The 27,201-nt window shown below is 50.0% G+C and overlaps 1 protein-coding gene across 1 annotated transcript in view; it reads right to left on the reverse strand.

Annotated features, from left to right (window-relative positions):
• The window catches only part of LOC306804247 (uncharacterized protein), a gene marked incomplete at both ends in the record, with an annotated part of 36,895 nt that extends 13,044 nt beyond the window's left edge, over positions 1-23,851 (reverse strand). Inside the window, 10 exons of the mRNA XM_079310564.1 lie at positions 19,789-19,891; positions 20,256-20,357; positions 20,516-20,671; positions 20,794-20,970; positions 21,200-21,343; positions 21,511-21,568; positions 22,113-22,303; positions 22,511-22,658; positions 22,902-23,680; positions 23,795-23,851. Coding sequence (XP_079166690.1) covers positions 19,789-19,891; positions 20,256-20,357; positions 20,516-20,671; positions 20,794-20,970; positions 21,200-21,343; positions 21,511-21,568; positions 22,113-22,303; positions 22,511-22,658; positions 22,902-23,680; positions 23,795-23,851 — 1,915 coding nt within the window. The remainder of the gene's footprint in view (positions 1-19,788; positions 19,892-20,255; positions 20,358-20,515; positions 20,672-20,793; positions 20,971-21,199; positions 21,344-21,510; positions 21,569-22,112; positions 22,304-22,510; positions 22,659-22,901; positions 23,681-23,794) is intronic.
• Between the last annotated feature and the right edge of the window lie 3,350 nt (positions 23,852-27,201).

Below are 27,201 nucleotides of genomic sequence, written 5' to 3' on the forward strand. Positions count from 1 at the left end.
GGAAAGACAAATGGAGATTATTACATGACCTTAGAGAAATAAATAAAGTAATTCAAGACATGGGATCTCCCCAACCTGGGATGCCTTCTCCAACTATGTTACCTAGAGATTGGCAATTAGCAGTATTAGACATTAAAGATTGTTTTTTCCAAATCCCATTACACCCTGAAGATGCTCCCAGGTTTGCATTCTCAGTACCATCATTGAACAGAGAGGCTCCAATGAAGAGATACCACTGGAAAGTGCTTCCACAGGGTATGAAGTGCAGTCCTGCTATTTGCCAGTGGTATGTAGCTTCATTGTTGTCTCCTGTGCGTGCACAGAGAAAAGAAGCAATCATATTAAATTATATGGATGATGTCCTGGTGTGTGCTCCTGATAACTTCATACTCCAAAACACGCTTGACCTAGTAGTTAAAGTTTTAACCTCTGCTGGATTTCAATTACAGGATGACAAGGTTCAAAGGATGCCGCCTTGGAAGTATCTGGGCCTAGAGATCACTGCCAGGACCATTGTTCCACAGAAATTAGAAATTAATTGTAATCCCAAAACCCTAGCAGATCTCCACTCTTTGTGTGGTTCATTGAACTGGGTAAGACCTTGGTTAGGCCTCACTACTGAGGACTTACAACCTCTTTTTAATTTATTGAAAGGGGAGAGAGAACTGGTTTCTCCCAGGGAACTGACACCTGAGGCAAAAGCTGCAATTGAAAAGGTACAGAAAGCTCTGTCTGAGAGGCAGGCTCACCGCTATCAGCCTGAACTGCCTTTCAATTTCATTGTTTTGGGGAAACTGCCACACTTACATGGTTTAATATTTCAGTGGGTTGAGGGGCAGAGGGACTCACTCCTAATCATAGAATGGGTCTTCCTCTCCCACCAAAGATCCAAAACTATTACACAACCACAGGAGCTTATGGCTCAGTTGATTCAAAAAGCAAGAATGAGGCTGCATGAACTGTCCGGTTGTGATTTCACATGCATACACCTGCCAGTTAAACTTTCTGGGGAGGGAAAGAATTCTCCTGAAAGGCTGACAAAAGATATGTTTGAACATCTGCTACAAAGCAATGCCAGCCTCCAGATATCTCTGGATAGCTACAGTGGACAGATATCTGTTCACAGCCCAGCACATAAGTTGTTTAATGAGGAATTCCACCTCATCCCTCGTGAGAAGAGGAGCAGGAGACCGCTCGAGGCACTCACAGTGTTCACAGATGCATCAGGGGCCTCTCATAAGTCGGTGATGACTTGGAGAAACCCACAGACTCAGCATTGGGAAGCTGATGTTGAGTTTGTGGAGGGGTCACCCCAAATTGCAGAACTGGCTGCAGCTGTGAGAGCCTTTGAGAAGTTCTCAGAGCCTCTTAATCTGGTAACAGATTCAGCTTATGTTGCTGGGGTAGTGTCTAGAGCGGAGCAGGCAGTGCTTAAAGACATTGATAATGAGCAGCTCTTTAGGCTGCTGTCAAAACTAATCTATTTGGTTTCACACAGAGAACATCCCTTCTATGTGATGCATGTGAGGTCACACATGGATTTGCCAGGTGAGATCACAGAAGGGAACTGTATGGCAGACACTCTTGCAGCTCCAGCTGAAAAGGCATGCCTTCCTGACATCTTCCAACAGGCAAAGCTGAGCCACCAGCAATATCACCAGAATGTACCAGGTTTGGTCCGTCAGTTCCAGCTAACACGGAGTCAGGCTAGAGCCATTGTGGCCACCTGTCCCAGCTGCCAGCTCCAGGCCATGCCATCGCTGGGTACAGGGGTTAACCCTCGGGGCCTTGGCAGCTGTGAGGTGTTGCAAACAGACATCACACACATTCCTAGCTTTGGACGCCTCAAATATGTTCATGTGAGTATTGACACATATTCAGGTGCAGTTTATGCCTCAGCTCACGCAGGGGAAAAGGCAGCACATGCAAAACAACACCTAGTACAAGCCTTCTCAGTTCTGGGAATCCCTAGAGAAATAAAAACAGACAATGGCCCAGCATACATATCCAAGGAGTTCCTGGAATTCACCCAGCAGTGGGGAGTAAATCATAAAACAGGCATCCCATACTCCCCTACAGGCCAAGCTGTGATCGAACGCACACACCAGACACTCAAACAAGTTTTAGCTAGGCAAAGCAGTTCAACTGTGTGGATGTCTCCCCAGCAAAAGCTCTGTAAAGCTCTGTACACAATCAATTTCTTGAATTGTTCATTTGAAAATATGAGTCCTCCTGTGGTACGTCATTTTAACAGCAGTAAACAGTTTAAATTGTCTCAGCACCCACCAGTGTTGATTAGGGATCCAGAAACATGGAAAACCAAGGGTCCCTATGAGCTAATAACCTGGGGAAGGGGTTATGCATGTGTATCCACTCCCTCAGGCCCTCGGTGGATTCCCCAAAAGTGGGTTAAACCTTTTGTTCCCAAAACTCCAGCTACAGCAGAAGAGGATGAGAAGCAAGTAACAGTTGCTTCAAAAAGAAGACGCCGCAGAGGAGAAGAAAACAAAAATTTCATGAAGGAATACCCTTCAACAGAAAGAGACTTATAACATGTTTTAAAATATATGTTTTTCCTTTTAGAAAAACTGCCCTCCAGTTAACCCTGTGAAGAACCTCATCAAAGTTGTCTTCTTGTTAACAAAAAATCAGAAAATTGACTCAATGAACTGTTTAGAAGCTGGGGGTTCTCAGGGTGGTTGACTTCTATTGTAAAACAATTTTGTTATTCTTTGTTGTTATTTTCCTTGTAATAATGGCATTTGGGATCTTATGTCATTTAATTTCTAAGGCCATTAATGGTATCATTCCTTCTACCTCAGAAGACAATCATATAGAGATGACAAATATAGAACAATCTAACCCTCCTTATTACAAATGGTGGGCAAAAAAATAATTCGGACTAGAATTAGTTTAATATCACCCCCTACTAAAAAAAACAAAAAACGGGGAGATGTTGTATTGAGGTATAAAGAATGATTCAGCAAACCTCTGTCCGTCTCTTCCGGTTGGTCCCTGGCTCCCTGTCCCTCTTCCTGTCCTGTGACCTTCCCCTGTGACCTTGTAGCCCACCTGGAGTTCCTGTATTACCCCCTGTGTCCTTACCCCATTGGCTGCCATCCAAGGCCACTCCCATTACCTTCTCCTGAATACCCCGCTCCGTGAGAGAATCTGCCTCTTTCCTGCCACACCACCGCCATGAAATAAACCTGGGACCTGAAAGAGCCTCTTTTGTATCCTTTTCTAACCCATGCGGATACTTTGTCTGATCCTTAGTAATTAGGAAAAAGACACAGTAATCTTAGCAATCCTGAAAACCATTATTCCATGGGCAATTGTGAGAGGAGCTGGAGGATTTTAAATTCTGGATACCTGAATGCCTTTATTCCATAGGAATTTGGGTGCAGACCTGGAGGATTCCAAATTCCTAACACCTGGAATTTCTGCTGTAATTTCTTAGTATCGGTGACAGTCTGGGAGGGAAGCAGTAGGAGTCAAAATTCTAACTGTCCGGAATGCCATTATTCCATGGGAATTTCTGAGGAGAACTGGAGGGTTTAAAATTCCCAAAACTGGGAATGCCATAATTCCATGGGAATTTGGGATTGGAACTGGAGGATTCTCAATTCCTGACACCTACAATGTAGTTATTCTTTGGCATAATGGTGGGAACTGGGGAGGGTGTATGAAGGATTCTAAAGTCCCGACACCTGAAGTGCCATTATTCCATGAGGAAATTGGGTGGGGAACTGAAAGATTTTCAATTCCTGACATCCAGTATTCCATTGGGATGCTGTAATTGCGTGAAAATTTGGGAGTGGAACTGCAGGGTTCCAAATTCCCAATGCCCAGAATGCTGTAATTTCATGGTCTTGGTGGGAATTTGGGAGGGGGCTGGAGGATTCTGAATTCCTGACACCTGGAATGTTGCTATTGCTTGGGAAATGGGTGGAAGTTTGGGAAGCCTTATGGGGGATTCTAAATTCCTGACTCCCAGAATGCCATTTTTTCCCTGTGAGTATGGGAGTAGAACAAGATGACGCTCAATCCCTAAAACCAGGGAACTAGTTATTCCATGGGAATATGATTGGAATTTGAGAAGACTCTGGGGCACTCTTATTTCCTGACACCCGCGTGCCATTATTTCATGGGAAATTGGGAGGGCATCTGGAGAATTCTGAATTCCTAAGGTCCAGGATGCTGCAATTCCATGAGAATTGGGAGGGGAACGGGAGATGTCGAAACTTCCAGTGTCCAAACTCCTGTTATCTCATGGAAATTTGGGATGGACCGTGGACAGTTTGAAGTTCATGATGCCTGCAATCTGTCTTTTCCATGGGAATTTGGGAGTGGAACTAGAGGGTTCAAATTTTCCAAGGCCCAGAATTCTGTAATTCCACTAGCTTCTGGGAGTGGAACTGGAGGTTTCTCAATTCCTGACACCTGGAATGCTGTTATTCTTAAGGATTCTGGTGGGAACTTGGAGGGCCTACAGCGATTCTACATTCCCAAGACCTGGAAATGCCATTATTCAATGGGATATTGGGACTGCAACTGGAGGATTCTCAATTCCCCAAAGCCGGAATGCTGTTCTTCCATGGGGGTTTGGGTGCAGCACTGGAGGGTTCCAAATACCCAATGCCTAGAATGCTGCAATTCCTGGTGTTTGTGGGAATTTTGGTAGGGAGCTGGAGGGTTCTCAATTCCTGACGACTGCAATGTGGCTCTTCCTTGGGAATTGGGTGCAATTTTGGGATGCTTTGTGGGGGATTCTAAATTCCCGACAAGCAGAATGGTGTTGTTCCATGGGAGTATGGGAGTTAAATTGGATGATTCTCAGTTCCTGATGCCTGGAATATCATTATTCCATGGGAATATGTTTGGAATTTGAGAAGACTCTGGGGAATTCTAATTTCCCAACACCCAGATTTGGGTGCAGAGCTGGAGGATTCCAAATCCCTGACGCCCAGAATTCTGATATTCCCTGGGAATTTAGAAGGGGAACTGGAGGATTCCATATTCTCCATACCTGGAATGCCATTGTCCTCTGGGAATTTGTGTGGGGAGCTGCAGGTTTTCAAATTCCTGATGCCAGGAATGCTATAATTCCACAATTTGAGAGGGAATCTGGGAGGGAAGCTAGAAGATTCAGAAGTTTATCTGCCAGGATTCCTGTTAATCCATGGGAATTAAAATTCGGAAAAACGGGAATGCTGGAATTCTATGGGAGTTTGGGAGTAGAACTGGAGGATTCTCAATTCCTGACACCTGGAATGCTGTTATTCTTTGGGATACCAGTGGGAATTTGGAGGGTGTAGGGGTGATTCTCAATTCCCGAATCCCAGAGTGCCAATATTCCATGGGAATATGATTGAAATTAGAGAAGGCGATGGGGGATTCGAAATTCCTGACACTGGGCATGCTATTATTCCATGGAAAATTGTGAGGGCATCTGAAGAATTCTAATTTCCTAATGCCCGGGATGCTGCAAATCCATGGGAATTAGAGGGTGGGGGAGGGGGTTCCAAAATGTCAATGCCTGGACTGCTGTTATTCCATGGGAATTTCAGAGGGCACATGGAGAATTCCAATTTCATGATGCCTGGAATCCCATTTTTCCATGGGAGGGAAACTGGAGGGTTCAAAATTCACAACACACAGAATACCATTATTGCATGGGAATTTGGGAGTGGAATTGGAGCACTGAAAATTCCTAAAATCTTGAATGCTTTTATTGGATGGGAATTAGGGGGGAATTTGGTAGAGCATACGGAGTGCTAAATTCCTGTCACCCAGCATGCCATTATTCCATGTGAATTTGGGAGGGCAACTGAAATCCTCTCAATTCCTGATGTCTGGAATGCTGTTACTCCATGGAAATTTGGTTGCGGAGCTGGGAGATTCCAAATTCCTTGATACCCAGAATGCCATTATTCCAGTCGCAGTTTGGGTGGAGAACTGGAGGATTCCAAATCCCTGACTCAGAATTCTGTTACTCTCTGGGAATTTGGAAGTGGAAATTCCCAATGTCGTGGCAGATATAATTCCATGGGAATTCGGGAGGGGAACTAGATGATTCTACTTTCCCCCTGCCTGATACACTTTTATTCCATGGGCACTTGGGAGGACATATGGAATATATGACATTTCTGATGCCTGGAATGCCATTAATTCAAGGGAATTTGGGTTGGGAACTGGAGGATTCTTACTCCTTACACCGAGAATGTTGCTATTCTTTGGGAATTGGGTGAAATTTTAGGTTGCTTTATGGGGGGGTTCTCAATTCCTGACACCCGGAATGCTGTTATTCCCTGGGGAATTGAATGCAGAGCTGGAGGATTCCAAATTTCTGATAGCCAGAATGGTGGTTTTACCTGAAAATTTGGAAATGCAACTGGAAGATTCCAAATGTCTTACTCCTCGAATGCTGTAATTCCATAGTTTCGGTGAGAATCTGGGAGGGAAGCAGGAGGATTCAAAATTTCTCCCTGCCAGGATTTCCATTATTCCATGAGAATTTCTGAGTGGAACTGGAGAATTCTGGATTTGTATTGCCTGGGATGCAGGAATTCAGTGGGAATTTGGGAGGGGAAGAGGAGGATTTCAAATACCTATCTCTGGAAGAGCATCATTCCATGGGAAGATTTGTGAGGATCTGAAGGATTCTAAATTCCTGACGCCGGGAATGCTGTTGCGAAAAACACGGTTCACTGGTTTGGGAGAATTAAAAGGTTTAATAAAAAGACAATAGGAGACATGCATAAAGCAAAGGGTTAAAACGGCCGGGTGCTTGGCGTGCTGCCAAGAGCACACCTCTGCTGCGGGAACACCCTTTTAAATGCATTTTACAATCCATCCATTAGTTACATATTCCTAGACCTTCATGCATAGTCAACTGTTTCTGGGAACTGTTTAGCATGGCCGCTCCTTGGGTCCGCCCTTTTAGAGCATGCGTGTTTCTTGGCTTGTGCTTTTATCCTGCTCCTTATCCCTTTTAATTTGGGTGGTGGTCCAGCTGGTGAGTGTTGATAATTGTCCTGTCAGCTGCAGGGTCCCCATCACGTGTTCACGGGCTGTTATCTTTGACTAAGCGGGTAGTTTAAGCAAACTATCTCTAAAAAACTTATGTCTGACTTTTACTATTAACCAAGACTATATCCATATAGAAATGCTAGTTTAACATTATACATATAGCAATTATCCCAATACTTGCACAGAGCCAACAACATGTCGTGCATTTATAACAGCTGTAATTCCATAATTTCGTTAGGAATCTGGGAGAGAAGCAGGAGGATTCAAAATTCTCGCTGCCCGGATTGCTGTTCTTCCATGGGAATTTGTGAGGCAAACTGGCTTGTTCTAAATTCCCAAAACTAGGAATGACGTCATTCCATGGGAATATGGGAGTAGAAGAGGAGGATTCTCAATTCCTTACACCTGGAATGCTGATATTCCTTGGGGTTCTGTTGGGAATTTGGGAAGGGAGCTGGGGCATTCTAAATTCCTGAAACCTGGAATGCTTTTTTGCATTGGAAATATTGAGGGCAACTGGAGGGTTCTCAATTCCTGACACCCGGAAGGCTGGTTTTCCGTGGGGATTTGGGTGCTGTGCTGGAGGATTCCAAACACCCAAAGCCCAGAATTCCGTAATTTCATGGTCTTGGTGGGAATTTAAGTGGGTGACTGGAGGATTCTCAACTCCTGAAACCTGGAATGTTGCTATTCCTTGGGAATTGGATGGACGTTTGAGAAGCCTTATGGGGCATTCTAAATACTCGAAACTCAGAATGCCATTATTCCATGGGAATATTAGAGCGGAATTGGATGATTCTGGATTCCTGACACCTGGAATGTAGTTATTCCATGGGAATATGATTGGAATCTGAGAAGACTATGGGAGATGATTCTAAATTCCTGACACCTGGCATGCCATTATTCCGTGAAAAATTGGGAGGACATCTAGAGAATTCTAAATTCCTAATGCCAGGGATGCTGCAATTCCATGGGAATTGGGGGGGCGAACTGGAGGGGTCCAAAGTACCAGTGCCCGCACTGCCATTATTCCATGGGAATTTGGCATGGCACAAGGAAGATTCAAAATTCAATCCCCCTCTTCCATGGGAATTTGGGAGTGGAAATGGAGGATTCTCAATTTTTGACACCTGGAACGCTGTTATTCCTTGGGGTTCTGGTGGAAATTTGGGAAGGGAACTGGGGCATTTGAAATTCCTGAAACCCGGAGTGCCACTATTCCATGGGAAATTGGGAGCGCAAGTGGAGAATTCTTAATTCCTAATGCCCAGGATGCTGAAATTCCATTGAAATTGGGACAGGTACTGGAGTTGTCCAGACTACCAAAGCTCAGACGAAATGCTGTTTTTCCGTGGGGATTTGCGTGTGGTGCTGGAAGATTCCAAATTCCTGACGCCTAGAATTCTGTTATTCTCTGGCAATTTTTATGGGAAACTGGAAAATTCTAAATTCCCAATACCCGGGATGCTGGAATTCCATGGGAATTTGTAGGAGAACGGGAAGATTCCAAATACTCCATGCCTGGAAAACCATCATTCCATGGGAAGTTTTGAGAGGATCCCGAGGACTATAAATTCCTGACACCAGGAATACTGTAATTCCATAAGTTTGGAGGGAATCTGAGAGGGAAGCAGGATGATTCAAAATTCTCTCAGACTCAATTGCAGCTATACCATGGGAATTTGTGAGGGGAGCTGGATTGTTCTAAATTCCCCAAACTAGGAATGCCGTAATTCCATAGGAATTTGGGAGGGGAACTAGATGATTTTACTTTCCCCCTGCCTGATACGCATTTATTCCATGGGCACTTGATAGGGCATATGGACAAGATTAAATTTCTGATGTCTGGAATGCCATTATTCCAAGGGAATTCGGGTTGGGAACTGGAGGATTCTAAATTCCCAATGCCCAGAATGCTACGATTCAATGGTCTTGGTGGGAATTTAAGAGGGTGGCTGGTGGAATCTCAAATCCTGACACCCGGAATGTTGCTATTCCTGGGAATTAGGTGGAAGTGCTGGAAGCCTTATGGGGGATTCTAAGTACCCGACACCCGGAATGCCATTATTCCATGGGAGTATGGGACTGCAATTGGATGATTCTCAATTCCTGATGTCTGTTACTCCATGGGAATTTCATTGAGGAGCTGGAAGATTGCAAATTCCTGATACCCAGAATGCCATTATTTGAGTTGCAGTTTGAGTGGGGAACTGGAGGATTCCAAATCCCTGACACCCAGAATTCTGTTATTCCCTGGGAATTTGGAAAGGGAACCGGCGATTTCTACATTCCCAATGTCATGGAAGCCGTAATTCCATGGGAATTCGGGAGGGGAACTAGATGATTCTACTTTACCTGTGCCTGAGACGCTTTTCTTCCATGGCTCTTTGGGACGGCATATGGACGATATGAAATTTCTGACACCTGGAATGCCATTGTTCCAAGAGAATTTGGGAGAGGAGCCTCCGGATTCTCAATTCCTTACACTTGCAGTGTTGCTATTCTTGGGATTGTGTGGGATTTTGGGATGCTTTATGGGGGATTCTCAATTCCCGATGTTGCCTTTAGGAGCTGGAACAGAGATCACACAGAGTTAGGGGAAATAAATGGGTATTTATTGAAAGGCCTGCAAAGGCCACACCCGGGCAGTACAGTGCCTGAGCGTGGCCCCTGCCCTGCCTGAGTGGCTCCAAGATGGAAGTAAAAGAGGGCTTGGTCACATCATTTCACATTTTTATAGACTTCAGCCCATTTACATACAGCAGTCCACCATCCAATTAATAGTCTCAAATTGTAAGGTGTCCTCCTCCTCTTCTCCAGGCTGGCCTGCCCTCCTCTTCTCCCATTGTTTATACTTTTGGCCTGGAGTCTGAAGAAACTGTCCTTGAGTCCATAGCTGGTATTGGACTATTTTGCCTTTATCACCCTAAAGCACAATGGAAAGCATACCCAAGCAGAACAGAAAACTTGGACCTTAAGGCATCACCGACACTCGGAATGCTGCTAATCCCTGGGGATTGGAGTGCAGAGCTGGAGGATTCCAAATTCCTGACACCCAGATTTCTGTTTCTCCTTGGGAATTTGGCAGTGGAACTGGAGGGTTCTCTTCCTGACACCTGGAATGCTTTTATTCTTTGGGGTTCCTGTGGGAATTTTCAAAGGGAACTGGGGCATTCTACATTCCCCATACCCAGAATGCCATTATTGCTTGGGAAACTGGGAAGGCAGCTGATGGAGTCTTGATTCCTGACACCTGGAATGTTGCTATTCCTTGGGAAGTTTGGGAAGCCTTTTGGGGGATTCTAAATACTCGATACCTGGAATGCTATTATTCCATGGGAGTATGGATGTGGAATTGGATGATTCTCAATTCCTGAAGCCTGGAATGTAGTTATTCCATAGGAACAGGATTGGAAATTGAGCAGGCTATGGGTGATTCTAAATTCCTGACACCTGGCGTGCCATTAGTCCAAGGGCATTTGGGTGGGGGCTGGAGGATTCCAAATTCTTGATGCTGGGAATGCTGTAATTTCATAATTTCAGTGGGAATCTGGGAGTTGAACTCGTGGTTTCTAAATTCTCAGTGCTCCGAATGCCGTTATGCCATAGGAATTTGAGTTGGAAATTGCAGGGTTTGAAATTCTCAAGGCTCGGAATGCCATTTTTCCATGAGAATTTGAGGGGGTATTTGGAGGATTCTAAATTCCTGGCACATGGAATGTCATTATTCCTTGGGAATTTTGGAAGGAAACCAGAGGATTCCAAATTCCCCAAGCCTGGATAGCTGTTATTCCCTTGGAATTTGGGAGGGCGTATGGAGAATTCAAAATTCCTGACACCTGGAATGCTGTTATTCCATGGGAATTTGGTGGGAATTATAGAGTGTGTAAGGTAGGATTCCAAGTTCTCAATACTCAGAGTGTCATTAATCTATAGGAATATGAACAGGAAACTGGAGAATTCTCAATGCCTTACACGTGGAATGCTGTTATTCCATGGGGATTTGGGTGCAGTGATGAAATCTTCCAAATTCCTGATTCCTAGAATTCTATTGTTCCCTGGAAATTTTGAAAGGGAACTGGAGAATTCTAAATTCCCAATGCCCAGAATGCCATACTTCCATGGGATTTTGTGAGGGGAACTGGAGGTTTCCAAATTTCCAATGCCTGGAAGGCTCTTATTCCATAGCAATTTGGGTGGGGAACTGTAGTATTGTAAATTTCAGAAACCTGGAATGCTGCTGTTCTGTAGCTGCCGGGGCTAAGGTGGTTCCAGCTCCCGGCCGCTACGGGAGACCGGACAGCTCCGAGAGCTCCCGAGGCATAGTGCCAGCTACGAGCTAGCCAGGGACAGAGACTCCGGGACTTGCTGCAGAGGTTCCGAGGGCAGTTTATTTCTCCAGAGGGTTTCCACTAGCAAATCTGGTTGCATAGCATAGCAAGGGGTCGTTATAGGTTTCAAAGGGATGGATTCTAACCTGTAAAATTACGAGTTGAGAAACATTCCAATGACTTTAAGATTCTAGGTAAGAAAAAGACCAATCATCTAGTAAAGTTAAAAACCAATAGAAATCCTAAATGGTAACAGAGGTTTTGGCAGGGAGGGGGCACATCTCTCATGAAAGGTTCCTTTGTCTCAGGGCACAAAATGCCAAGGGACTTTTTCAGGCACCTTCGTATCATCCACACTGTTCCTTGGGAATTTGGTAATATTTTGGGTGGCCGTATTGGGTGTTGGGGGTTGAGTGTTTTTCTATTACTGTGTCAAATGGAAGAATTTTTCCCATTATCATGCCAATGGAGCTGGCCGGGTTACACCCAGGATGTTTGACGACTCTTGACAAAAGGGGTAGGTGGCAGCAGCTTCCGGAGGGGTGAGTCGTGCGGCCGAACGCAGGAGAACCAGACGGTCTGTGATCACCTGCCCTGCATCTCCCCATTCCAGCCTCCTGCCTCTGCAGACACAGCTGATCACCCGGACACAAACGGTGAGCGAGGAGCCGCCGCTCCAGCCCGTTCCCACCCGAGACCGGCGTGGCCGCCGCCGCCCCCTCCCGCCTGTGCTCCCACCCGCCTCTCTGCGGCTGCCGGGCTTTGTTCCAGCTGCAGCACTGGGACCGAGCACAGAGAGAGGTGCTTGCAGCTAAAGAAAGGACTGGATCCGAGTTATCTGTTCTGTTTTGTTGGTAATTTTAACAACTGCTCTTGTTTCTGCTTGTACGGTTAGATATATTAGTAAAAGAGCTGTTATTCCTACCTCTTTAACCCTGCCTCAGAGTCTGTGATTCAAACAATTATAATACTTGGAGGGAGTGGAATTAAGGTCTCTATTTCAAAGGAAAACTTCTGCCTTTATGGGCAGACACCTGTCCTTCAAACCAGGACAGATTTTGGTGCTCAGTGGGAGGCAGAGGGCACTGAGTGGAGAGTTAAGACAGGAGTAACAGCTCTCTTAAGTGGCAACATGTTGTCCTGTTCAATCTGGTTTGGGCTCCACGTGGCCCTTATTTGAATATGGACCCCCTCATCAAAGTTAATGTAGCTATTATCCTGTTCATTTGGTGGATTGATTATGTCAGGAACTCATGTTTTTTAAATTTTTTCTGGGAAGTGGCCACATGGATCCAGAGCTAGCCTACTCTAACCGTGTGTTTCTAGGGTTATTTCAATAATGGTACTTACTGTGAGGTAATGAATGCGAAGGAAATTTTCTCCCAACCCATCACCCAGTTATTTGAGGCTACCCCACCAGTTCTCAAGGATTTCAGATCTGCTTTAAATGCTAATGATATCACACAGTGGCTGGTGATGCTGATATGCCTGTTCTGTTTAGCATTCAGAGACAAGGGAATATTGTCTTGGATAGAAACCCTGATACCTATCCCAGGAAATAGAGGTGCTGCCCCAGAGTCTGCCACTGTCCCAGGATCTAGGGATGTTGCCCCAGAACATGACCCTGCCCAAGGGACTAGGGATGCTACCCCAGAGCCTGCCCTGCCCCAGGGAGTAAGGATGCTGCCCCAGAGCCTAATCCTGCCCAAGGGACTAGGGATGCTACCCCAGAGCCTGCCCCTGCCCCAGGGACGAGGGATGCTGCCCCAGATCCTAATCCTGCCCAAGCGACTAGGGATGCTACCCCAGAGCCTAACCCTGCCCAAGTGACGAGGGATGCTGCCCCAGAGTCTAACCCTACCCCACAGGCCACTGCAGAAATGAACCACCCAGAGTGGGTGGGGGCTCTAGTGAAGGATATAGGCCAGGTGTTGAAGGAGCAAAGCCAGATGTTGAAGGAGCACAGCCAGATGTTGAAGGAACACAACCAGATGTTGAAGGAGCACTTTTCTCCAGCTGGTGAGAAACCCTCCCCCTGCCCTAAAGAGGGAGAGTCTAATGGTCCTGCATTGGAACCCATAGATGTTGTATCTGCCCAGGTTCCAGCTGAGCCATGGGCAGCCACAGCCAGCAGCAGTTGCCTCTGTGGAAACTACAAAATCGAAGATTAAAACGAGGCACCTAGATAATGGGGATCAGCAAGGAAGGTCCTCACAACCAGCAAGGGATCCAGAGGTTGAGATCGTCACCGAGTCCCTCTCATACGACAGTCTCCATAACCCGCGTAAAGACATTGCACGGAGGGGCCGTGAGCATTTTACAACTTGGTTACTCCTGGTCTGGGACCTTATGGGAACAGGAGTGCAACTGGGTGGAACTGAGGCCAGGAATTTGGGATCCTTGGCCCAGGATTCAGGTGTGGACCAGATATTCGTAAGGGAGCAAGGCCTCCTTTCCCTCTGGGACCGGCTTTTAATGAGTGTGAGAGAGAGGTTTGTCCACAGAGAGAGAATGCTGGAGCACCACTGTAGAATGTGCTGGAAGATCCTTGAGGAAGGGATCCAGCAGCTGAGAGAAGTGGCAGTATTAGAGGTACTCTTTGGGAGGGATGGACAGCATGACAATGACCCTGACAAGGTCAAGTGCACAGGGCAGATGTGGAATTTGGCAGCCCTGGGGCCATCTCAATATACCACCTACAAAGCAATGATTAATGCTGATAACCACCAAGAGACAGTGGGTTCTGTTGCCAACAAGCTCAGAAATTTTGAGAGTATGATGAATGGCCCAATGCATGCCAATGTGTCAGCCGTGGCCAGGGACCTCCAAGAGGTTCAAGATAGGATGAGGGATATGAGGGAGGAGATGAGGGAGGAGATAAGGGAGGAGATAAGGAAGATCAGTGCGGCACCAGTGTGAGTCACAGGCCCCAAATCAAGAACCCAACAACCCCCCCAGCTAAGGAGAGGGGGAACGCCCTGCGAGCTGACCTGTGGTTTTTCCTGCGAGACCATGGGGAAGACATGGGAAAATGGGATAGGAAACCCACTTCTGTCCTGGCAGCATGGGTGCATAAGCTCAGGGAGGGAAATGCTAACCAAGGGAACTGCGCTGAAATGAAGGTAGCCTCACCTTCCCACAAGCAAGATGAAGGGTATTAGACAAAAGAGGATGATCTCTCAGATCCCCTGGAAGGAAACCTCCACTATGTATGCCCAGGAAAGAAATAATAACCACGGCTAGAGGAGCCCTGCCTCTTGCCAGGGAGAGGCATGGGATGACAGGATCTATTGGATAGTGTGGGTGCAATGGCCTGGTACATCAAAGCTACAGAAACATAAAGTACTAGTCGATACTGGTTCACAGTGCACACTGACACCATCAGAACATGTGGGGAAGGTACCTGTTTCCACGGTTGGGGTGATGGGGGGATCACAGGTATTCACTTTGCTGGAAGTTGAGATGAGCCTGACAGGGAAGGGGTGGCAGAAACATCCAATTGTAACTGGCCCAGGGGCACCGCGCATTCTAGGCATAGACTTCCTCAGGAGCAGCTACTACAAAGACCCAAAGGGGTTCAGGTGGGCTTTTGGAATAGCTGCTGTAGCAACAGAGAGCATTAAGCAGTTGAACACCTTGCCTGGACTGTCAGAAAACCCCTCTGCAGTGGGACTCCTGGAAGTAACAGAGCAACAGGTGCCAATTGCCACCATGACAGTGCCCCGCCGGCAGTACCGGACAAATCGAGATACTGTGATACCCATCCACAAGATGACTCGTGAGCTGGAGAGCCAAGGGGTGGTCAGGAAAAGCCACTCACCCTTCAACAGTCCCATGTGGCCTCTGTGCAAATCTGATGGACAATGGAGACTGACTGGGGATTATCGTGGCTTGACTGAAGTGACTCCACCGCTGAGCGCTGCCTTGCTGCACATGCTGGAACTGCAGTACGAGCTGGAGTCCAAGGCAGCAAGGTGGGATGCCACCATTGACACTGCAAATGCATTCTTCTCCATTCCTTTGGCAGCAGAGAGCAGGACTCAGTTTGCTTTTACATGGAGGGACGTGCAGGACACCTGGAACTGACAGCCCTAAGGGTGGAAACACAGCCCCACCATCTGCATGTACTGATTCAGACAGCATTGGAAAAGGGTGAGGCTGCAGAACATTTGCAGTACATCGATGATATCACTGTGTGGGGGAACACGGCAATGGAGGTATTTGCGAAGAGGGAGAAGATCATCCAGAGTTTGCTGGGAGCCAGTCAAGGACCTGCCTGAGAGATCCAGTTCCTGGGCGTGAAGTGCCAAGATGGATGGTGCCAGGTTCCCACTGAGGTCATCAATAAGATCACTGCAATGTCTCCAACAACAAGCAAGAAGAAAACACAAGCTTTCCTAGGTGCCATAGGCTTTTGGAGAATGCACATCCATGAGTACAGCAGACTGTGAGCCCTCTATACCTGGTCACTCGCAAGAACGATTTCCACTGCGGCCCCGAAAAACAGCAAGCCTTTGCCCAGATAAAACAGGAGATTGCCCATGCAGTAGCCCTTGGCCCAGGCAGGATGGGACCAGAGGAGAAGAACGTCCTCTACTCTGAAGCTGGAAACCATGGTCTGTCCTGGAGCCTTTGGCAGAAGGTGCCTGGTGAGGCCCGAGGCCGACCCTTGGGATTCTGGAGCAGAAGTTACAAAGGGTCTGAAGGCAATTACACTCCCACAGAGAAGGAAATCTTGGCTGCCTATGGAGCCTCAGAGGTGACTGGCACAGGAGCACAGCTTCTCCTGACACCCCGACTGCCAGTGCTGGGGTGGATGTTCAAAGGAAAGGTTCCCTCTACCCACCATACCACTGACGCCACATGGAGCAAGTGGATTGCCCTCATCACGCAGCGCGCCCGTATCGGCAACCCGAATCGCCCTGGGATTTTGGAGATAATTACAAACTGGCCAGAAGGTGAAGATTTTGGTCTCGCTGATGAAGAGGAGCAGAAGCAAGTGACCTGGGCTGAAGAAGCCCCACTGTACAACCAGCTGCCAGCAGATGAAACATGCTATGCTCTTTTCACTGAAGGTTCCTGCCTCATGGTGGGAATGAACAAGAAGTGGAAAGCAGCCATATGGAGCCCCACAGGACAAGTTGCAAAAGCTACCGAAGGAGAAGGTGGAGCAAGTCAACTTGCTGAACCCAAAGCTGTTCAGCTGGCCTTGGACATTGCCGAGAGAGAGAAATGGCCAAAGCTCTACCTTTACACTGATTCATGGATGTCTGGAGTAACATCAGTGGATAATGATCAGAAGGCTGAATCAGCCCAGGAAGCCTCTCCATGATATCCCACACTGGATCCCCAGGGAGGCAGCAGAGCTCCCTGTGGGATGGGTTCTGGTTTACATATGGGGCCCTCAGTTCCCCTCAGAAGGGACTCACCTACTACCACTACCCTTCTCTTCTTGTTAGTGTCAGAGGTGGTGATCTGTCGAACAGGTGCACTGTAATTGGGCCCAATGGGCAGATTATTCTCTTCTACTCCATCTGGCAGGCTCTCTAAATCCAGGGCTTCTTACCTATGCTGGAGTGGCACCTGGCAAGGTGATGGGGGCCAGGAGGAATGTTTATTATGATCTCCCCGAGTAGGGACCCATTTCCATTCCCCTTCGCCCACCAGGTGTCCTCCTATTGCCTGATGGGGGGACACGGGAGTCCTCTGACTCCTGGTGGGCCTCCCTCAAGGATGCAAGGGCAGAACTCCACCAATCTATTTCCTTTTCACTTCCCCTATTACTCCTTAGTCTTTCAGCTTGCTCCCCAAGCTCGGCCACCATTAAAAGGAGATAATCCAGCTGTTCACACCGCAGGCAGGCTTCTTCTGCAACATCCTCTGGAACTGCTGATAAGCTCAAACACTGCACAGGAAGGGTCTGGACAGATGCATCCTTTTTGGAGGCTTCTACGTGGTCATATACGCTTGTACTGACTGCAGTTTTCAATCATGTAGAAACTATTATTAACAAAAAACCCAAACACCATCAGTTGGATTTCAGAATACAAATTCTCAGAATGTTGGGCCTGAACTCAAAGTCTGGAAAAGAACACAGGACTTGAACTGAGGCGCTGGGAAAAGATTCCAAGCTTAGGTGCTAGAAATAACAATATAGATTTAAAGTTTAAAGCAAACATGTTGAGTAGAAAAAAGTTTAGTTAATAAAGATTAAGATATAGAAAGAGTAAAGCAGGTATAAAGGTGAAAAACTAGCCTTAAGAGTAGATGTGTGTGTTAGAACAGGATTGGCTTAGAAAGGTTACACAGCAATTAGATGAAATTTCTTAGAATAGAAACATAGATATCGTGTGTTGGCAGTGTTATATGTTAATAAGTCCTTAAATGATCATGTAGCCATAAGTCTTGTGACTTCTGGCCACGCTTTCAATACCTGTTACAAGAACTCATGTTTTCTGTAGAAGATAAGAAAATAAATGTTACTTTCTAAGCAACTAGAAGCCTTGTCTTTCTGCCTAGTTCAGAATTACAAAGAATCCTTGTGGAACGTGATAAAGGGGGAGAAAAAGCCCACACTCACCTACCAACAGAAACACAAACAAACAAACTAGGAACCCCAATAGCAGCAGGAAACCTGCAACCCTGCCTGCTTGCCCTGCCTGCACAAACTGCTTTCAGAACAGGCACTCCAGCTCCAGCTCCTGTTCCCTCAAGTGTATTTCCAGGTGCTGGTTCAGACGTGCAGCCCCAGGCCCTCTGCAAACACAAGCTGCCCGCTGCCTCTTCACTGCCTACACTCCTGCCTGCGCTCACGGCAGCAAAACCAGGCTGTTCCCAGCCAGAGATCAGGCCCTGCTCCTGCAGGATGCTCTTGCTAGCACCTTCCAGGACTCTGTGCTGGGCACGCAGCACTTTCCATGCTGGCTCTGAACAGCCTTTGGCACACAGAGAACAACCTGGCTGGCTCTGCCACCAGCACACCCCAAGCACAAGCAGAGGAGGAAGAAGAAGCGAGGGCTGTTTTGCTGCCATCCCCAGGAGAGACTGGAAGGGTGCCCTCCCTCTGGTCCCACTTGCTTGCCTCTCTGGCTGGGTCTGAGGAGGGGCTGCCATTCCTCACTTGTGGGGACCAGAACCGCACCAGGATCCCGGCACTGCCTGGCAGCGCTCCGGACACTGGCACGGTCACACGTCCGACTCTCGGGCACTGTGCTGCTGCTTCATTTGCTCTCTGCAACACCCAAAGCTCTCTGTGAAGCCCTGATGCTCTCTGCTTCTGCCTTCTTCCTGACCCTGTGCAGGGATGGAGCTTTGCTGTGCTTTCAAGAAGCTATTCTTGAAACTTGCCAGCATTCCAAGCACCTTTGCCCTCCATGAGTGCTTGCCATGGAATCCCTCCCAGCTGAGTTCAGAGCATACTCAGGGTGGCTCTTCTAAAACCCAGGGGCTTCAGGCTGCAAAGCAAGACCTTGAACTCCACAGTGTTGTGGAACTGCAGCTTCAGCACAGAGACCCTTCCAGCCTGATCTGCCCTCGTTCCTCTGCATCTCTGCACAGAACACAGCTCAGAAGAGAGTGGCAGGAGGGGCCTGTGAGTCCCAGGGCTCTGGATTTGTGCTGCTTTAGCTCCAAAGAGATGCAGGCAAAGTGAAGAAGCCAAACTGTTTATTGATGAAAGGCAAAGCAAAGGGATGAGCTGGGAAGGAAAAAAAGGGTATGGGGAGCATCTGAGGGCTGCAGGGAGGGAGCTGTCTAAAGGGACAGAGAGTGGAGGGAAAAAAAAGAGATGGGCAGGATCTGACAGCTGGAGGAAGAGAGCAGGCAGGGAGAAGGCTTAGGGAAAAATAACTGTGCCAATCATGCTCTGCCTGGAGCTCCAGCAGCCCAGAAAGGTTATGCCCTCTTCAGTGTCTCTTGGTGTCTTCTTGGGACACTGGTTCACTGGACCTTGAAGATGACTGGGCTTAATTTTCCAGGTTAGAGCATGATGGCCTGGCATCTTGCATCTGCACTTGAGGAGCTGGAAGAGGAAGGAACAGAGCCACGGTCACAGCCTGGATCAGTGGGGACACTACAAGACCCCCGTGCCAGGGCTGCCTCAGCCCGCTCCGGCCATGCCAGGAGGGAGCAGGGACCACCGGGATCAGCCTGAAGGTGCTGGTCACGAATGCCCCACGTGCCCCTGAAATCTCTGTGTGCTCTGCCCACGCCGCCCCCCGTCCGCACAGGGAGCAGAGCGCTCCAGAGCTGGGGCAGGGATTGCAGCTCCTCCTGCCAGTGGCGCTGCCCTCACCCTCGTCGATGAGCCGAGTCTCTCCTTGCTGCCTCCTCAAGCACTGCCCTGCGATCTCTGGGAATACAGAGCTTGTCATGGACCGTGTCCCAGATCCTACTGCTGTAGGACAGGGAGGGAGCCCGGGCTCACCCATGAACCTGATGGCCACCACTCGCAGGGGCTCCTGTGGGCTCTGCAGGTAGGGCAGGGCCTGGCGCAGGTGCTCGGCCGCTCGGCTCCTGTCCTCTGCCAGCTGCGGAGAGCGGCGGGAGCGAAGGGTCGGGGCGGGCTCTGGGCCTTTGGCAGGCGCTGCCCGCGCCCGGGCCCGGCCTCCCCTGCCCGCACAGCCCTGAGGCGTGGCCAGCAGCCGCTGGCCGGGCTCTGCAGGGGCACAGGGCCGGCTGCTGCCCGGGGAGCCGCGGTGCCGGCCCGCCCCGCAGCCCCGCTGGGCCGGGGCTCCGAGGGCAGCCGGCTCGGGGCCGCAGGAGCCTGGAGAAGAGCCCGTGCGGCCCCTGCCTGCAGCGCTGGGCAGGGCCACAGCTGCCAAGCGCACACAGTGAGCGCCGCGCTCAGGGGGCTTCTCCAGCCTGAGCCTGGCGCCTCCAAGCCGTCCTTACCAGGCACTCGGCCAACTTCAGTGGCTGCTCTTTCTTCAGCAGCTTCTCGAGATCCCTTCTCTTCAGGAACTTGGCGGCACGAAACAGTGTTTCCCGAGAGGCCTGGAGAGCAACAGAGATGCAGAGATGTCCCCGCAGTTCAGGCCACAGGGGCCGTGTCCCTGTGCCAAGGCCTGGAGGAGGCTGCAGCCCGGGAGATGCCAGAATGGAAGCAGCTGAGCCCCCTCCCAGAGATCCACCAGAAGCACACAAAACCTCACCTTCACCAGCTGCTGGTTCTCATCACGGTAGTAGTTTGAAAGTGGGAGGAGGCTTTCCTTCACAATTCTTTTCAGGGAGATTTTTCCCTCATCCACTACCAATTCCATTACCTTACAAAATAGGCGAATGGAGAGCAGCTGCACATGGCCATTGTCCTGAAGAAAAAGACTTAAGCACTTACTACTGAAGGCCCACCCAGGCAAAGTCCTGAAAATGCAGAGGGCACAAAGTTTCTGGGAAGCACCCAATGCCTGTGGCTTGGGACGCAGAGCCTTACGTTGTGGAAGAGCTCCAGGAGTGCCTCAGCCAGATTTGGGGCAGTGGTGCTGGAAATCAGGATGTCTTTGTTCTGGAGCACATTTGTGAACACACGGAGGGTCATGTCAACCACCTCTCCATCTGCATCACCCAGCAGCTTCAAGAGCCTTTGAGACAGGCCACACATTTTTCTGGCCTGTGTGGAAGACAAGGCTGTGCTGTGGAGCCATGAATGCTTCCACCAACACCGTCCTGGCACTGCAACCCCTCCCTGCAGCCACAGGGCCCAGCAGCCAAAGGCCTGTCCCAAAGAGCTCAGGGAGGTGAGGCAGGAGAGCTGGGAGCAGCTGCCTCAGCTCCTGAAGCCCAGCCAGCCTGAGGGGCTGCTTTCCCCAACACAGCTTCAGCCGCTGTCCCCTTCTCACCATCCAGGGATCCTTGCTGAGCACCACAAGGCCCCTGAGCACCAGGCGACGCCTGTCTCTGCAGGTGCACCTGCTCTCCAAGTGCCTTCTCAGGATCTTCAGGACACTGAGACCATATTGTGTCAAGTCCAGGCACTCGAGGACCTGAAAGGCACAGGGCAGTGACAGGGGACACACAGGAGCCCAGAATCGCACAGGGCTGGGCCCAGACAGCAGCACAGGGCACGGGCACCATCCCAGGCAGCTGTGGCTACGAGAGGACAGAGAGCTGAGAGGCAGCTCAGGGAGACAGTGCTGGCCATCAGGCTCACCTCCACAAGGAATGCCAGGGCAGGCAGGTCCCAGCATGACTCCTGTGTGCTGAGCAGCCTGAGCAGATGGAGGGCAATGCGCTAACACAAAGGGATCAAGACATGGCGCATCTCCCTGCAAGGGAGGAAAAAGGCAGCAAGACCCTGAGGTGGAGGGGTGGCAATGCTCTCCCAGGACTGACTCACAGAGATCCAGTCTTTCCCAGCATCCGTAAAGGTAATGCGGGCTGCCCCTTTTGGGCCCCTCCTCTCTCAGCCTTTTCCAGACTGTTTGGCCATTCCTTGGTGACAAGGCCCTCTGGCCCATGAGCACGGGTACTGTGTGGGGCACCTCGGGCACACAGCACAAATGTCAAGGACAGAGGGGCAATGGGGGTCTCACCTGGCCAGCAGACCCACGGCATAGTGCTGGGTGTCAGCACAGAGCAGCGTGTCCCAGCCACGCTTGCGCTCCATGGCCATCACCACATTGTCATGCTGTAGTCGGAAGAGCAGGGACTTCATGATCTGCACTGCAAACCTGTGTGCAGAGCAAAGTCCAGGTCACACTGGGAGCACTGGTGCTGGCCACAAGGGCATGGGAAGGACTGGAGGACTGGGACCTGTTGGCCTTGCTGGCAAAACGGTGTTCCTCCCGGCACGCTCTCCAGAATTTATCAACTTCCTCTGGTGGCATCTGCTGTGTGGTGATGACAACATGGAAGAGCAGAGCCACAAACAGGCGGAAGGAATAAAGGGTCATGGCCTCCCGGCACTCAGGCACCTGGACCATCACCCAGATCACCAGAGTTCCCTGTGGAAGGAGCAGCCCGAGGCAGCGCTCAGTGCCGAGGTGTCCATGGGGCAGGGCCTGAGGGAAAGGCAGGGGGAGCAGCGGGCCTGGTGCCCCCTGAGCCTCTCCCTGGCCCAGGTTTGACCCCAGTGCCTGAGGCACTGAGAGGATGGAAAGCTGCTGGAGAGGTGACCTGGGGGTGAGCAAGGGCCAGTTCCAGAAACTCACAGCCAGGGCAAAAACATATTCATTGTCTCCATCAGAGGTGCACATGCTGTGCAGAGGCCAGTCCTCCATGACACAGAGCACTGTTGCCAACACATTCCCCACTGTTGGTCCCGATGAGGCTATGACTCTCCACATCATTGCAGCAGCTCTGTGGGGTTGGAGCTCAGTGTCAGGGGGGTCTCAGTAACAGTACCATGCCCTGTGCAGCTGTGACAGCCCCAGTGCCCTGAGGGGCAGGGAGGGAGCCTGGCAGTGGCAGCAGGCTCAGTTAGCAGAGGGGCCTGAGGGTCCTGGACCTCTCCACCTGTCTGGCAGGCCCCATTGGACAGGCTGTACAGGGCAATGGGCCCTAAAGGCTGCTGAGCCCTGAGCTCTCAAGGGCCACCTGTACCTGTCACACGTTGGGGCACAGCGCAGGAGGGTCAGCACCACGTCAGCAGGGTATTCTCCAGCCAGCCTCAGAATAACAATTTGCAGCCTGGTATCCACAGTTACACGGGACATCAGTCTCTGGTGAATGTTTTTTACCATGGCTGGCACCTGGATTGTGTGGGGAAGACTTGGAGCACTGTCCAAGGAAGCAACTTCCCAGATTCCCTTCCTGCTGTACTTTAATGTCTTCAAAGTCTGAAGGGGGAACAGCAGCTGAGCCTTCAAGGGCCACGTGATCCTGGAGCCCTCCAGCCATGGCCCCAGGCTGCTTACCTGCAGCTGAGAAGAAAAATCTCTGTCCTCAAAAAATTCCGTAGTGGGAGAATGATTCACACTGGTAGTGGGGGAAGCATGAAACAGGGTGGGAGTGGGAGTGGAAGTGGAAGTGGGAGTCGTAGTGGAAGTGGGAGTGGTAGTGGGAGTGGGAGTGGGAGTGGGAGTGGGAGTGGTAGTGTGAGCGGCAGTGGGAGCGGCAGTGAGAGTCGGAGTGGTAGTGGGAGTGGTGTCAGCATTTGTGATGTCCTGAGTCTCTTCAATGTCATCAAATGTCATGGCCACGTCCTCAGTTGCTGCCATGTCAGCCTCTGCCCTGTCATCACTCCTTGCAGTGTCAGAATCTTCTGAGTGCTCAGGTGTATCTGGGCTGATATCAGGCTCTGTGCTGACATCAGGCTCAGCTGTGCCCTCCGTTCCTGTGCTGGCCTTTCTACGTCGAACAGGCACAAACTTCCGCAACATCTGCAGGAGAACAAAGGACAGGGAGGAGCGGCAAGTTCCATGGAGTGCTCCAAGCACTGTGCTGGGCTGAGCAGTGACAGCAGGCCCAGCCCAGGTGGGGATGGCTGCAGGTACCTTCAGTGCTCTGTGGAAGCGGCCCCGGGTGGGGTCCTGCTCGTGTGTGCTGTCCATGGCTGCACCTGGCAAAGAGCGAGCACAGCCAGAGCTGAGGGGCTGCAGGAAAGGCTGGAGAACAGAGCCCAGCCCTGCGCTCCCCAGGCAGGGACAGCCCCGGGATGCCCCAGGGGATGGAGCACGGGCACTGCGGGGTGTCTGCCCGGCCCCTCTTCTGTCCTGCGCCTGGGCATGTCCCCAGGGGATGGGGCCAAGATGGCAGCAGTCAATAACCCAGTACCCTGCCTCTGCCACTCACCATCCTGCATTGGCTGTATTGGCTCCGGGTCTTCAAGCTGCTCTGCTGGGGCTGCTTCCGACCCTTTCTTCTTTTTCCTTCTGAAAATTTTGAAAAGGTTGTGCAATCTGCCTGCCATGCCAGAGTCTGCTCTCGGCACCTTCAGACAGATGCTTCAGCAAAGCTCCGGGTCAACGAGTCCTCAAGGGCACCTGCAAAAGAGAAACCTTGGGTAGGCCACGTCACCATGTGCTGTGGTCTGGCCTCAAGGTCACCTGCAGGAGTAGCACTCAGAGAAGCTCCGGGTCGGACAGGAACGAGTGCGCTGTGCGGGGGCTCCTCACGGCACCGCTCTGTCCCGTCCTGTCCCGTCGCGTGCTCCGAGCACTGTGCCGTGGCCGTGTCACCGTCGGCTCTTATATCAGCACACGTCACAAAGGGTCCTTTGACACGCTGCCACCTGCCCTGGGGCTGCCCCCAGCCCAACCAAAGTGGTCCATGATGGAAGGAATCCCTCACGCCAAGTGTCTAAGACAGCCCGATAGGATCTTTAGGAACAGCTCAAACCATCAGCAATCGCTGCCCTGCTCTGCGGGCTCAGGGCAGCAGAAGGAGCCCCCAGGGCTCCGACGCAGCTGCAGCGGGAAGGGCACGGGGCCTTGCACAGAAGCTGGCTCGGCCTCCTTGGGACACGTCCTGGCTGGTGGCCATCCTAAACCCACAGCTGTGACACGGTCAAGGATCGTGTGGGCCAGGGCACAAATGCTGCTCTGACCCCTGGGCCCTGCGAGCACTGAAATCAGCAGGTGTGGCAGAGTCCTTGCCCAAGCAGATCTGCCACCCCCCGAGCCCTGGCAGCGCTGGTGCCTGGCTCCTGCCCCAGAGACCTGTGCCCCGGGGGCTTCTGTGCCAGAGGGAGCCAAAGCCCACGTCCACCGGGGGCTGTGCTCCTTCCTACAGGGGCTGTTGGCAGGAGCACCTGGAGCAACTGCTAGCAACACTTGCTGCCTGTCAGATGATGTTGATCCTTCTTGCAATGAATTTTTTCGTGGAAGAGATTGGCAGGAGAACCACAACACCATCAGCAGCTCAGTTTCCCAGGACAACTGGATTGTACACAGAGACTATCACGCTTTCCTGTGCTTTTCTGACACTCTTGAGTTCTGGAAATAAAGACTCTGCCCAGCCTGACATTTTGTGCTCCAGTTGCTGCGTGCCTGGCTGTGGCAGCTCATGTCCAAACACAGCTGGGTGCCTGCTGAGCACGGCAATGTTTGACCACAAACAGGGAATTTCCCCAGTGAACATCAAGGTAGAGGCAATGGCAAGTGCAGAGAATAGGGATAACTGGGAGGAAAAGCTGCTCCGTGTCTCTCATTATGGTGCAGCACTGTGAAGGAGCAGCCAAGACGTGCTGGAAGCAGCCGTGTCCTGCCCTTTCCTGCTGTCAGATGGACATGGGACAGACTTGTGGCCACAGGTCCATGCGACTTGATCTAGGAACAATGGAGGGCCATGCACTGCTAGGGAATGGCCTCCAGCAAGAGCAAAGCAAGAGCTTATAGCAGCAAAGCCTGAGCTTGTGAACTGGACCATCTCCTCACAGAGCTCCTCCAAGAGCTTCCCTCCAGCCCTGAACCTCAGCCACAGGAGTCCCTACTTTTACTCAGCATCTGCTACTTCTTCAGCACTGCTGACCCATCAGATCAAGGCTCAGCCCATTTTGTGGGCTTGAAGGCTACCATTCTATGGTAGTGATTTACCACAGAAACAGCATTAAGCATTAAATACCTGGAAGCAATTAATACTTATGCAGCCAAGTAATTTTTAAAAGTATAAATACTTTTAGGCATCAGTTGTTTCCAAGTATTAATTCTTTTAAGGGCAGGGCAGCCCCAGTGCCAGGCTCAAAGTGCAACACACACAAGTTGGATTCCAGTAAATTGTTTGAACTAAATACACTTCCCTTTGTTTTGCTGTAGGTGTGACTCATGGAGTGAGACTTTCCTTATGTGTGGTACTCAAGTCCCAGATGTTAAGTCATAAACTCAGTCTAAACACAGATACCAATTAGCATAGGAAAGCACAGTGTGTTGTCATCATCACCCTCACTTTGTAAAGCTCAGGATAGCTCTTAGAGCTGGCATGTGCTACCTGACATAGGCTCAGTGCTACTTGAAAAGAAAGGGATAAAGCGTATTTCATACCTCAAATACCCATCAAACAGCTGAGACACAAGTGTGTCCTTCCTTGGGGATCAGAGGCCAAATCTGGGTCTTGGTGCAGTCGCTGATCTATCTTCTTATCTCATCATGTGGATTCTCATTGCATACTTTTACACCAACCTCAGCTTTGAGGGGCTCACACAAGGATGCTGGTCACAATTCAGCACTGTTTATTTCTTTCATTTATCCTTTCCAGGCATCAGTTCTGTAACAAAAGGCTCACATGGCAAAACCAAATCGGATTCCTACTGCTAAATCCTCCCTTTCTTCCCAGTCTAGTACTTTGATTAGATGAGAACACATTCACGAGAGAGGTATCCACATTTCTGCCTTGAAATTATCTGGGAGCATCTTGATTCTTAAAGCTTAACCTGTTCTCTGATTTTACTTACACCCAGTTGTGTCACACTCCCTAGGCATCCCAAAGCTGAGGATCTTTGCTGTGAAGGCCCAGAAGGATCTGGCATTTCATATCCCTGAATTCAGGAAACCAGGAATGCACGTTACTTCCCTTTGCTCAACACAAGTAGTTAAAAATAAAATTATAAACTTTCCAAGTCAATTGGCATGACCCAAGGATATGAAATATTTGCAAATCTGCTTCCCATCTCAAAACAGCAACTCATTTGCCTTATTATGGTCCACTGAGAGTCAATTACAAAAAATTGACACTGAATAGAAAAGCTTATCTTTTGGGTTTTTCTGGGATTGTTTCCTTTTTTTGCCAAGCCAGCCAGCCCAGACAGTCCCTCCTAGGAGAACACAGCAATGTGCTGTCTGGGTGATGGTTCAGCCCACTCCTGCAGGGTAGGACACAGGGAGAGCCAACTGCTCACCCAAGAACTTCTTCCAGATGTCCCCTAGTGTCTTGCACAGGTTTTTTTGCATATACCCTGGGCTGAAAC

The sequence above is a fragment of the Erithacus rubecula genome (assembly GCF_903797595.1).
Source record: "Erithacus rubecula genome assembly, chromosome: 8".
In the NCBI taxonomy this organism is placed as follows: Eukaryota; Metazoa; Chordata; class Aves; order Passeriformes; family Muscicapidae; genus Erithacus; species Erithacus rubecula.